At 41.2% G+C, this 11,859-nt stretch overlaps 1 protein-coding gene across 1 annotated transcript in view; it reads right to left on the minus strand.

Annotated features, from left to right (window-relative positions):
- The window catches only part of F8 (coagulation factor VIII), a 102,013-nt gene that overhangs the window by 43,891 nt on the left and 46,263 nt on the right, over window positions 1-11,859 (minus strand). Inside the window, exons 15-20 of the mRNA XM_081115381.1 lie at window positions 9,121-9,256; window positions 6,722-6,934; window positions 5,300-5,528; window positions 4,713-4,895; window positions 2,241-2,357; window positions 977-1,048 (exon numbers count right to left, since the gene is read on the minus strand). Coding sequence (XP_080971507.1) covers window positions 977-1,048; window positions 2,241-2,357; window positions 4,713-4,895; window positions 5,300-5,528; window positions 6,722-6,934; window positions 9,121-9,256 — 950 coding nt within the window. The remainder of the gene's footprint in view (window positions 1-976; window positions 1,049-2,240; window positions 2,358-4,712; window positions 4,896-5,299; window positions 5,529-6,721; window positions 6,935-9,120; window positions 9,257-11,859) is intronic.

Consider the following 11,859-nt stretch of genomic DNA (forward strand, 5'->3'; position numbering starts at 1 on the left):
TAATAATTTTGTTGACCATTAGTCCCTCTAATTATCTGACAATGGGATGTGTTACCAGCACTATCAAATATTATTATTTCTTTATTACACAATGTATGTTCATTGTGGAAAAATTAGAAAATTAAAAGTAAAACATAAATAAATAGAAAAGCGAAATAAGCCTATCAGAGAAAGACAAGTATCACGTGATCTCACTTATATATGGAATCTAATGAACAAAATAAACTGATGAACAAAATAGGTCTAGAGACATGGAAGCATGCAACAGCCTGAGGAATCCCAGGCGGGAGTGGGTGGGTGGGTGGTAAGAGATTAACCAAAGAACTTACATGCATATATTCATAACTGATGGACACAGATATTAGTGTGGGGAAGGCTGGGGTGGGGCGGAACCAGGTAGAGGGGGGCAATGGGGGACATCTGTAATATTCTCAACAATAAAGATAAGTAGAATAAAAGTACAGCTTCCTATTACAGTGAAGAAAATGGACTCAAGGGGAATAATATCACAGGCAGGCACAACATTTAAGGAGGCAGTGGCATTACCCAGGTGAGAAGTGATGGTGGCCTGAATTAGGATCGTCACAGTGGGAAATGAAGAGAAAATACATTTGAGAGGCACCTATGGAGTAAAATTAATAGGAGATCGAGATGGATTGGTTATCTGAACCTATCCAACAAAAGTAAAAAAGATAGCCCAGTGGGTGTGGCTCAGTGGTTGAGTGTCGACCTTTGAACCAGGAGATCATGGTTTGATTCCGAATTCCCGATTCCCGGTCAGGGCACATGCCCAGGTGGCGGGCTTGATCGTCAGTAGAGAGCATGCAGGAGGCAGCTGATCAATGAGTCCCTCTCATCATTGATGTTTCTATCTCTCTCTCCATCTCCCGTCCTCTCTGAAATCAATAAGAATATATTTAAAGAGGAGTAAAAAATATATACTCAGTCCAGTTCTTAGAGAGAAAATAACATTTACCATATTGTCCTGAGGCTGTAATCTGAAAATCTCTGATGCGCCCAGAAGCCATTCCCAGTGGAGCCTGACACTCTGAAATCAAATGAGGGAAACACAGTAACTAGAAGTGCAGGAAATTGAGCTTCACAAACTCAAGTTAGCAAAAATGGGAGCATACCAACAAATGGTCATATTTTGTTTACTATGTGTCAATAATTGTATGAAACATTTTATTGTATAATCTCATTTCATTCACCCCAACAGGTAGGTGCTACAACTATTCACATTTTTTAGCTGAGGAAACTAGGGTCTATACTAAGCAGACCAATGGCTTTCTTATTTAAGATTAAATATCAAGCTCTTCCAAGCAATATTTGTAGTTATGTTTCGTAATCAAACCCAAATTAAGTCTCAAAATTTGCTCTTGGCGATCTTGGAGCTTCACAAAGTTGTGAAAATGAAGAGAGAGGTTTTTTTTTAGCATTCGTTTGTTCAATACGAGGGCATCAAAAGTAGGTTTACTGATGCTCATATGGAAAATAATACAATAATTAATAAATGATAGGAAAATAAACTCTGTATTTCACATACTCACAACTTTAAAACCTACTTTTGCCCCACCCTGTATTTAGAGCTTCAAGTTCAAAGTGTTCAAAGCTTCAAGCATAACCACCCTCCTCTGAAGACTCATAATTTCTGTCTACGGCCATACCACCCTGAACGCGCCCGATCTCGTCTGAAGACTCATAATTTCTACCAGCAATATTCATTTCAGATTCCCTAATGACTGTGAGCTTGTATTTACTAACTGACAAAGGCAACCTCTCTAGGAAAGAGGAAAGGTGTATAGATGTAGGCTGAGTAGGCAGCATGACTCTGCCCATATTGCTACTCACTCTTTTATTTTCCTTCAATAAAGAAATTTTTAATCCATTTGAATTCAGAATTTACAATTATAATAGGGTCTCCTGTGCAAAGGTGTAAAGGATATTTTCTTTTCTAGAATAACTTATTTCAGGTTAACAATAATTTGTGGATCAGAAAAAGATGGAAATTCCCTTTAACCACTCAAGACTAAATATAGAAGTGAATATGGCATTGATCTGGCTAATATACATTAAACATATGTACATCACATTACACATAATATTACCATTATTTATCATTTTAAAAATGCATATTCAGTTAGTCACACTCTAAATACATACAGTTGTCCCTCGGTATCTGTAGGGGATTGGTTACAGGACCTCCTGCAGATACCAAGATTCACAGGCTTGCTACTCACGCTTGTTGTACACCAGGAAGAGAGTGCTCATCCCAGCTTGCAGGTGTTCGCCAATAAGGCATTCTATCCGCCAAATTCCAACTTTGGATGGTAGCATTTCCACTGTCTCAAAAACCCCTTATAAAAAACAAAAGGAACAAAAACATTGTTTTCACTAAAAAATGAGCATGAGATACATTGGCTTATGCAGAGTATCAACAGAGATCTACCTAAGTCAATTCCACCACCGATAGATCCTGAAACCCAAAGTGCTTGCTATCAGATCCCTATTTGGGAGCACTGGAGATTGAGTCCTTTTAAAAAAAACACATATTTATTTATGAGAGAGAGAGAGAGACACTTATTGTTCCACTTATTTATGCATTCATTGGTTGATTCTTCTATGTGCCCTGACCAGGGATTGAACCCCAAAACCTGGTGTAACGGGACGATGCTCTAACCAACTGAGCTAGCCGGCCAGGGCCTGGAGACTGAGTTCTGACAGCCTCCCACCCTGGGAAAGGGGAGAGAGGGCAACAGAATGCTTAGATGGTAGAGACGGGAGGAAGCTACTGCATAGGCCTGTACTCGGGGTTTTCAGAGCCACAGGTGTGTTTCTCATTGACCAGATGCGGGCTCCCTGGGAGAGAAAAGTCAGGGAGGTCCTCCCAGATGTAACCCACTGGAGCTGCCTTGAGTGCTAGAGTAACCCCATCAGCAGAGAGCTGGAAGTGCATGCTGAGGGCCTGAGGAATGAGTGAGCAATCACCCGGGGTGAAGATGGAACCAACCAACCAGGTCAAGGGGATTTCATGAAAAAGGGTCCCCAAAAGAGCCCCCTGGAAGTCTCCAGCAAGAAGAGTCAGTTTTAAATATCTTCCAGGTAGCCCAACTGGTGTGGCGCAGTGGTTGAGCATCGGCCTATGAAGCAGGAGGTCAGGGTTCGATTCCCAGTCAGGGCACGTGCCCGTGTTGTGGGCTCCATCCCCAGTGTGGGGCATGCAGGAGGCAGCTGATGGATGTTTCTCTCTCATCATTGATGTTCCTCTCTCTCTGGCAGTCAGACATCCTTAGTGCTGCTGTGGAGGCGGGAGAGGCTTCTGCACTCACTGGGAGTGAGCCCGGCTTCTGGCTGAGTGGAGCTCCCCCTGTGGGAGCGCACTGACCGCCAGGGGGCAGCTTCTGCATTGAGCATCTGCCCCGTGGTGGTCAGTGTGCATCATAGCACCAGTCGTTCTGCCATTCGGTTGACTTGCATATTAGCCTTTTATTATAGGCAGTCCTCGGGTTACATCGGACTCGACGTACGTCGTATCATGGTTACGTCCCCATTTCCCATTTATTTAAAAAAAAAGTTCGTCATTTTGACGTATGTACATATGTTCTTTATGTTTTTTATTATTTATTTACCACAAGTAAAGGTCAGGAATTATCTTTCTTTTAATTTTTTTTTACTGTTTCACTTCATTACTGCTGTGTATGCACTCCATGTGAGTGACGTAGGTGCTTATGTAGGTGGGTTCCGACTTACGGCGAAAATCACGTTACGTCGAGCTGTAGGAATGGATTTCCAACGTAACTCGAGGACCTACTGTATAGGATAAGAGTGGCCCAGCCAGTGCTGCTCAGTGGATTGAGCGCAATCCCATGCACCAAGAGATCATTAGTTTGATTCCCGGTTAGGATGTATGCCTGCCCAGTTTGTGGGCTTGATCCCCAGTAGGGAGTGTGCAGGAAGCAGCTGATCAATGTTTATCAATCATTAATGTTTCTATCTCTCTCCCTCTCCCTTCCTCTGTCTCTCTCTAAAATAAAATAAAAAAATCAATAAAATCATACATAAAAAAGGTAAGAGTGAAGCAGAAAAGTCACTGGTCCTATCGGAAGTTTTATGCAAAAATGGGGCAAGTTTATTCCTACTATTAAACCTGTTTTAAAGGGACAGTGGAGAACTAACATGAAGTTGTGCTTTGATCAACATTGTAAGTAGTAGTTAACATATTGGTAACAGACATAAACAAGTCACTTCTTGGATAACTACTGGTGCCATATGTGGGATTTGAGATGGGAAAAAAATCTCTCTTTTCCTAGGAAAGTGCTATGCCATTAACTATCCATTTATTCTATTCTATTTCCTTTATAGCACATTATCTGTATCTGAAATTATCATATTCACTTACAAACTTATTTATTATCTTTCTGTAGGGTAAAGTTACTTGAAAAAGTAAGTTACCCATGAACAGGAAGTTTGCCTGCTTTTTTCACTGATCATATTCCCAGTGCCTAGACCATTTCAAGTAAATCTATAATAATAAAAGCATAAAATGCTAATTAGACCAGACAGCTGAACGACCTTCCGGACATCCTTCCAGATGACCTTCCAGATGAAGCTGGGGCTGTGAGGGCCGAGCCCCTTGCACAAATTTCATGCATTGGGCCTCTAGTATACAATAAGTACAGAAGGTAGAAGAAAGAGCACAAACCAGCCCATACCTGGATAGAGGTTGTAGACTGCCATTTTGTACTCCTTTTTTTTCCTTACAGTGAAGACATGTCCACTGAAATGAATAGAATGGATGTTTTCATTGCTGCCCATGCTGAGCAGATACCATCGGATCCTTTGATCATGAGCCATTACTAAACCAGGTAGAGTATCCATCACATAGCCATTGATCGCTGGAGAAGGAGAACAGAGAAGGCTGTTAAAATCTATTAAAGTTTCTTTTTTTAGAAAAAGTATGTTTTATTGATTGCAGAGAGGAAGGGAGAGGGAGAGAGAGAGAGATAGAAGCATCAATGATGAGAGGGAATCATTGATGGGGCTGCCTCCTGCACGCTGGGAATTGAACCATGACCTCCTGGTTCATAGGTTGACACTCAACTGCTGAGCCATGCCGGCCAAGCTAGAAGTTTCTTTTCCTCCACCCCAGTCAAAAATATTGATTCTTTGAAGATTCCACTCCCATACAAACACTCTCAATTCATACAGTGTCCAAGCCTCAGGCTCGAGGCTCCTTTGTCATAGGGCATGCTGCTTTTCACAGTGAGCGTGGGATATATTTGGGCATGGGATACATTACCATGGAAGCGATACTTTTCTTTAAAAGCAGGGTCCTCCATCCGGATATCGCAGGGAGCTCTGCAGTTCCTTTCCATGTTTTCAGTGAAGTACCAGCTCTTGGTCTCATCAAAAATAGTGAAAAACAGAGCAAATTCCCGCACTGTCACTTGTCGCCCATGAGCAGGGTTCAGAGTGTTGGCGCGGCAGATCAGAAGCGGTCCAATCAAGCCCGAATGCATATCCTTCTCCTGAGAGGGAAGACACCAATCCTGTGAGTATAAGCTCCCGCACCTCTAAACCAGCGTAGGTTTCTCATCAACCTTTATGCCACTCCAATCTACTCCCCATCTTCCCACAGTATGATTACTTTATCCAGCAAAGCTATCATTCAGAACGGAAGGTCAGATAAAGAGCTTCACAGATAAGGAAAAGCTAAAGGAGTTCATCACCACCAAACCAGTACTATATGAAATGCTGAAAGGTATCCTTTAAGAAGAAGAAGAAGAAGAAAAAGGTAAAGACACAAATTATGAACAACAAATACACATCTATCAACAAGCGAATATAAAAATCAAGTGAATAAATAATCTGATGAACAGTATGAACTGGTGATTATAATAGAATCAGGGGCATAGAAAGGGAATGGACTGACTATTCTTGGGGGGAAAAGGGGTGTGGGGGATGTGGGAAGAGACTGGACAAAAATCGTGCACCTATGGATGAGGACAGTGGGTGGGGAGTGAGGGCAGAGGGTGGAGTGGGAACTGGGTGGAGGGGAGTTATGGGGGGAAAAAGAGAAACAAATGTAATAATCTGAACAATAAAGATTTAATTAAAAAACAAACAAAAAACTTAAGCCTGGATGGCGTGGCTCAGTGGTTGAGCGTCGATCTATGAACTGGGAGGTCACAGTTCAGTTCCTGGTCAGGGCACATGCCCTGGTTGTGGGCTCGGTCCCCAGTGGGCGGTGTGCAGCAGGCAGCCAATCCATGATTCTCTCTCATCATTGATGTTTCTCTCTCTCTCTCCCTCCCTTACTCTCTGAAATCAATAAAAATACATTTTAAAAAATTTAATATGTCTTTGTTGATTTTAGAGAGAGGAAGGGAGAGTGAGAGGAAAAGGGAGAGGGAGGGAGGGAGGGAGAGAGAGAGAGAGAGAAACATCAATTATGAGAGAGAATCATGGATCAGCTGCCTGCTGCAGGCCCCACACTGGGGATCGAGCCTGCAACCAGGCATGTGCCCTTGACTGGGAATTGAACTGGTGACTTCCTGGTTCATCGGTTGACGTTCAACCATTGAGACACATCAGTCGGGCTACCTCTCCCTATTTAAAACCTCCCATTATACTTAAGATAAATACCCAAATTCTTAGCAGATATTGCAAAGACCATTTCTTTTAAACCAGAAAGTGGCCAGCACAGTGTAGACCTGCTTACCAGATCAACATCAGAAAAATAAGCCCAGGCTTTGCAGTCAAACTCATCGGCAGTGGGCGCCATCTGATGTTGCACTTTCCAAAAGTAAATTCTGGTTTCATTGGGCTCCACAAACTTTTTTCTAGGTTCTGTTCCTTGCCTCTGATCTTCCTCATATGAAATAAGGCTGGAGTAGAAGGAGTAGGGACGAGAGGCCTGGTTTTTGAAAGTTACCTGCAGAGCAAAACAGAAAAAGAATGCAAGTATTGTAGCGTTTACATCCCTAATCGTAATGCCTACTTTGGCTCTGTCCAAGTTTTAATACCCAGAGAAAGTGGTATAGGATGGCTATTGTAAGAACCCAAACCTAAAGATCTATAGAGGAAATGCTGAGGAATTTTTGAATTAACAATGTTTTAAGGCATGGACTCAAAGGAGGAAATTCCTAAAGAGACCATAATCTCACGACTTGGTACTTAAGGTTCTTCATGACAAATTTCAGGATGAATGCACATAATCTTTTTAAAAGCCCGGTTTTCAGATTTGAAAAAAAATGATACATTTCATAGGACATATGAAAAGTAAAATACAAATCAAGGCACCATCCCATAATTTTATATCCTTCTATATCCTTAATGTAAACCATCAATTGGGACAATGATTGACGATTTTGGGGAAAAAATAAAACTAATTTGACCTTTGGCTCCCACAATGCACCAAAATAACTTTGTCTATAGAAATTTTGATGGTTAAAAAGTTAATTTTTAGGAAATTAATTGTAAAAGAAAGTTCAAGAATAGGTGATTTTAAGAAAAAAGTCTCTGTATGGGGAAGGATTTTTATAAACATGAAAGCTATGAAAGTGGCATAAAGAAAAGATTACAGAAGCGGTTCTCAACCTGTGGGTCGCCAACCTGTGGGTCGTGACCCTTTTGGGGGTCGAACGACCCTTTCACAGAGGTCGCCTAAGACCATCAGAAAACACATATATAATTACATATTGTTTTTATGATTAATCACTATGCTTTAATTATGTTCAATGTGTAACAATGAAAATACATCCTGCATATCAGGTATTTACATTATGATTCATAACAGTAGCAAAATTACAGTTATGAAGTAGCAACGAAAATAATTTTATGGTTGGGGGTCACCACAACATGAGGAACTGTATTAAAGGGTCTCGACATTAGGAAGGTTGAGAACCACTGGATTACAGGTTACTTCCTGTTTTTTTTTTTTTTGTTTTTTTTTTAAATATATTTTATTGATTTTTTACAGAGAGGAAGGGAGAGAGATAGAGAGTCAGAAACATCAATGAGAGAGAAACATCGATCAGCTGCCTCCTGCACATCTCCCACCGGGGGTGTGCCCACAACCCAGGCACACGCCCTTGACCGGAATCGAACCCGGGACCCTTCAGTCCGCAGGCCGACGCTCTATCCACTGAGCCAAACTGGCTTCGGCATACTTCCTGTTTTTAATGAAAAAACCACTATATATAAAATTAAGAGACAACAAACTTGGAAAAATACTATTCACTAAAATGATCAATGATCTATAATATATGAGGTAATATAAATTAATAAGAAAAGCACTGCCTCCAAAATTGTCAAGTGTGCAAAGAATATTAAGAGATCATTCGTTACAGAAAGTCTTAAACTGTTCACATACATTTCACTTTTAGAATTTTATCCTAGGAAAAGTTGTTATTGCAGCATTATTTAAATAGTGAAAAAAACCTATTATAGGGTTATTCAAAGTGCATGGTTAAGTAAACCATAAATTCATGTAATAGACTATTAAGCAATCACTTTAAAAATATACTTAGGAATTATTTTTAAATGACATTAGAAATGTTTATGATATATTTAATCAAAATAGAAGAATTATATATTGTATAATTTTGAATACACAAATAGAAGAATCCATAGGAAAAAAGAACATACACCAAAATGATATTTATGAGATTATTTTTCAACTTCTTTATTTTCTATATTTTCTATATACCACATGATCTCACTCATTCATGGATAACAGAGACCATTATAAACTTTTGAACAATAATAGATACAGAGGCAGAGCTGCCTCAAACAGATTGTCAAACTGCAGCGGGAAGGCCGGGGAGGATTGGGGGGCAGGAGGCAGGGGGGTAAGAGATCAACCGAAGGACTTGTATGCATGCATATAAGCATAACCAATGGACATAAGACACTGTGGGTAGGGGAGGCTGGGGGACTGTCTAGGGCGGGGGGATAAAATGGACACATATGTAATACCCTTTGTAATACTTTAAGCAAAAAAAAATATATAAAAAAATAAATAAATAAATAAATAAAATGATAATACATTATTTTTATACTCAGAGGCAAAAAATACACAGGATTCATTTCCTTGTGATTCCATTGTCCTCAACTCACCCTGATATTGTCTTCGACTTCTGCTCTTATACATGGCCCCAGGAGTCCCAAGTGTTCATTCAGTTCTCCACGGTATAAGGGTTGAGTAAAGGAGCCATCAGTAAATTCCTGGAAAACCACCTTCTTGAACTGAGCCCTGAAGACAAAAGCAGAGGAAAAGCAATATCTTTATGGACCAGGTGTGTAAAAACACCTCACCTTCTTTTTTTTTCCTTTAAAAAAATATATTTATTGATTTCAGAGAGGAAAGGAGGAGAGAGAGATAGAAACATCAATGATGAGAGAGAATCATTGACCAGCTGCCCCCACACACTCCCCACAGGGGATGGAGCCTGCAACCTAGGCATGTGTCCTGACTGGGAATTGAACTGTGACTCCTGGTTCCTAGATCGATGCTCAACCACCGAGCCATACTGGCTGGACAAGGATGTCCCAGTTTCAGGGCTTTTGCACTTCCTGTTCCCTTTGTGTGGACACATCTCTTAGAGCTGATCTATCATCATTTAGGTCTCAACTCCATAAAGGATTTCTCTGACCACCACAGCTAAAGTAACACCCCAGTGTTACTCTATCATATCATTCAATTCTACCGTCTGAATAGCATCATCAAGACCCCCTATTTATTTTTCTTGTTTTTTTGATTTTTAAAAAAATTAAATCTTTATTGTTCAGATTATTACAGTTGTTCCTCTTTTTTTAAAAAAATATATTTTATTGATTTTTCACAGAGAGGAAGGGAGAGAGATAGAAAGCTAGAAACATCGATGAGAGAGAAACATCGATCAGCTGCCTCCTGCACATCTCCCACTGGGGATGTGCCTGCAACCCAGGCACACGCCCTTGACCGGAGTCGAACCTGGGACCCTTCAGTCCGCAGGCCGACGCTCTATCCACTGAGCCAAACCGGTTTCGGCAGTTGTTCCTCTTTTTTTCCCCCCATAGCTCTCCTCCACCCAGTTTCCACCCCACCCTCTGCCCTTACCCCTCCTACTGTCCTCATCCATAGGTGTACGATTTTTGTCCAGTCTCTTCCTGCACCCCCACACCCCTTTCCCCCCAAGAATTGTCAGTCCACTCCCTTTCCATACCCCTGGTTCTATTATATTCACCGGTTTACTCTCTTCATCAGATTTTTTTATTCACTTGATTTTTATATTCACTTGTTTTTCATATGTATTTCATATGTATTTGCTGTTCATAATTTTTATCTTTACCTTTTACTTCTTCCTCTTCTTAAAGAATACCTTTCAGCATTTCATATAATACTGGTTTGGTGGTGATGAACTCCTTTAGCTTTTTCTTATCTGTGAAGCTCTTTATCTGACCTTCAATTCTGAATGATAGCTTTGCTGAATAAAGTAATCTTGGTTGTAGGTTCTTGTTATTCATCACTTTGAATATTTCTTGCCACTCTCTTCTGGCCTGCATAGTTTCTGTTGAGAAATCAGCTGACAGTCGTATGGGTACTCTCTTGTAGGTAACTGACTTTTTTTCTCTTGCTGCTTTTAAGATTCTCTCTTTATCTTTTGCTCTTGGCATTTTAATTATGATGTGTCTTGGTGTGGTCCTCTTTGGATTCCTTTTGTTTGGGGTTCTGTGTGCTTCCTGGACTTGTAAGTCTATTTCTTTCACCAGGTGGGGGAAGTTTTCTGTCATTATTTCTTCAAATAGGTTTTCAATATCTTGCTCTCACTCTTCTTCTGGCACCCCTATAATTCGGATGTTGGTACGCTTGAAGTTGTCCGAGAGGCTCCTTACACTATCTTTATATTTTTGGATTCTTTTTTCTTTTCCGGTTGGGTATCTTTTGTTTCTTCGTATTTCAAATCTTTGACTTGATTCTTGGGATCCTCTTGTCTGCTGTTGTATCTCTGTATATTATTCTTTATTTCAGTCAGTGTATGCTTAATTTCTAGTTGGTCTTTTTTCATATCCTCCAGGGTCTCACGAGATTTATTGGCGGTTTCCAGAAAATTCTTGAAAAACCTTATAACCATGGTTTTGAACTCTATATCCAGTCGTTTGCTTTCCTCCATTTCTGTCATTTGTGACCTGTTTCTTTGTCTCTGCATTTTTTATGCTTCCCTGTGTTGGTAGAGTGGCTTTGTGTGCTAGGTGTCCTATAGGGCCCGGTGGCTCAGCCTCCCCAATTACCTGAGGTAGACACTCTTGGTGCACCCCTTTGCGGGCTTTGTGCACAGTCTTGTTGTAGTTAAGCCTTGATTGTTGTAGTTATCACTGGGAGGAATTGATCTCCAGGCCAATTGGCTGTGAGAATCAGCTGTGTCTGCAGTGGGAGAACTTTTGTGCTGGAGACACCCTTCTGGGGCAAGACTTGCTTCAGTGGGGCTTTGGTGCTCACTGAGTCTGCCCCCTGAATGTGTCCCTTATGGATCTGAGGAGTTATAATCTGGATGGTCCCACTCTGACCACTGGGTACACTGGCTCTTGGATCTAAGAAGGTGCTAATTTAGCCTCTGCCTGAGGCTACCCAGCAGGAGCTACGAAGAGATCTGCAGATTCCCCTTCCTTTTTTGGGGGTTTGGAGGTGCCCAGATGAGGCCCAGCTGTGAAGCAATGCAAGCTGCTGTGGGGCCTTGGGCCTTCTCTTGGAAGTTCTGGGTCTGTCTGGCCCAGCTGCAGTTTGTTAGGTAATTTTCGGATTGCAAAGGGCCAGTGCATTCATATGCAAAAGCCTCTGCCACAGCCTGGGTGGGGCAGGGTCTCAGGGAATCAACT

The sequence above is a fragment of the Myotis nattereri genome (assembly GCF_964212035.1).
Source record: "Myotis nattereri genome assembly, chromosome: X".
NCBI classification, from domain to species: Eukaryota; Metazoa; Chordata; class Mammalia; order Chiroptera; family Vespertilionidae; genus Myotis; species Myotis nattereri.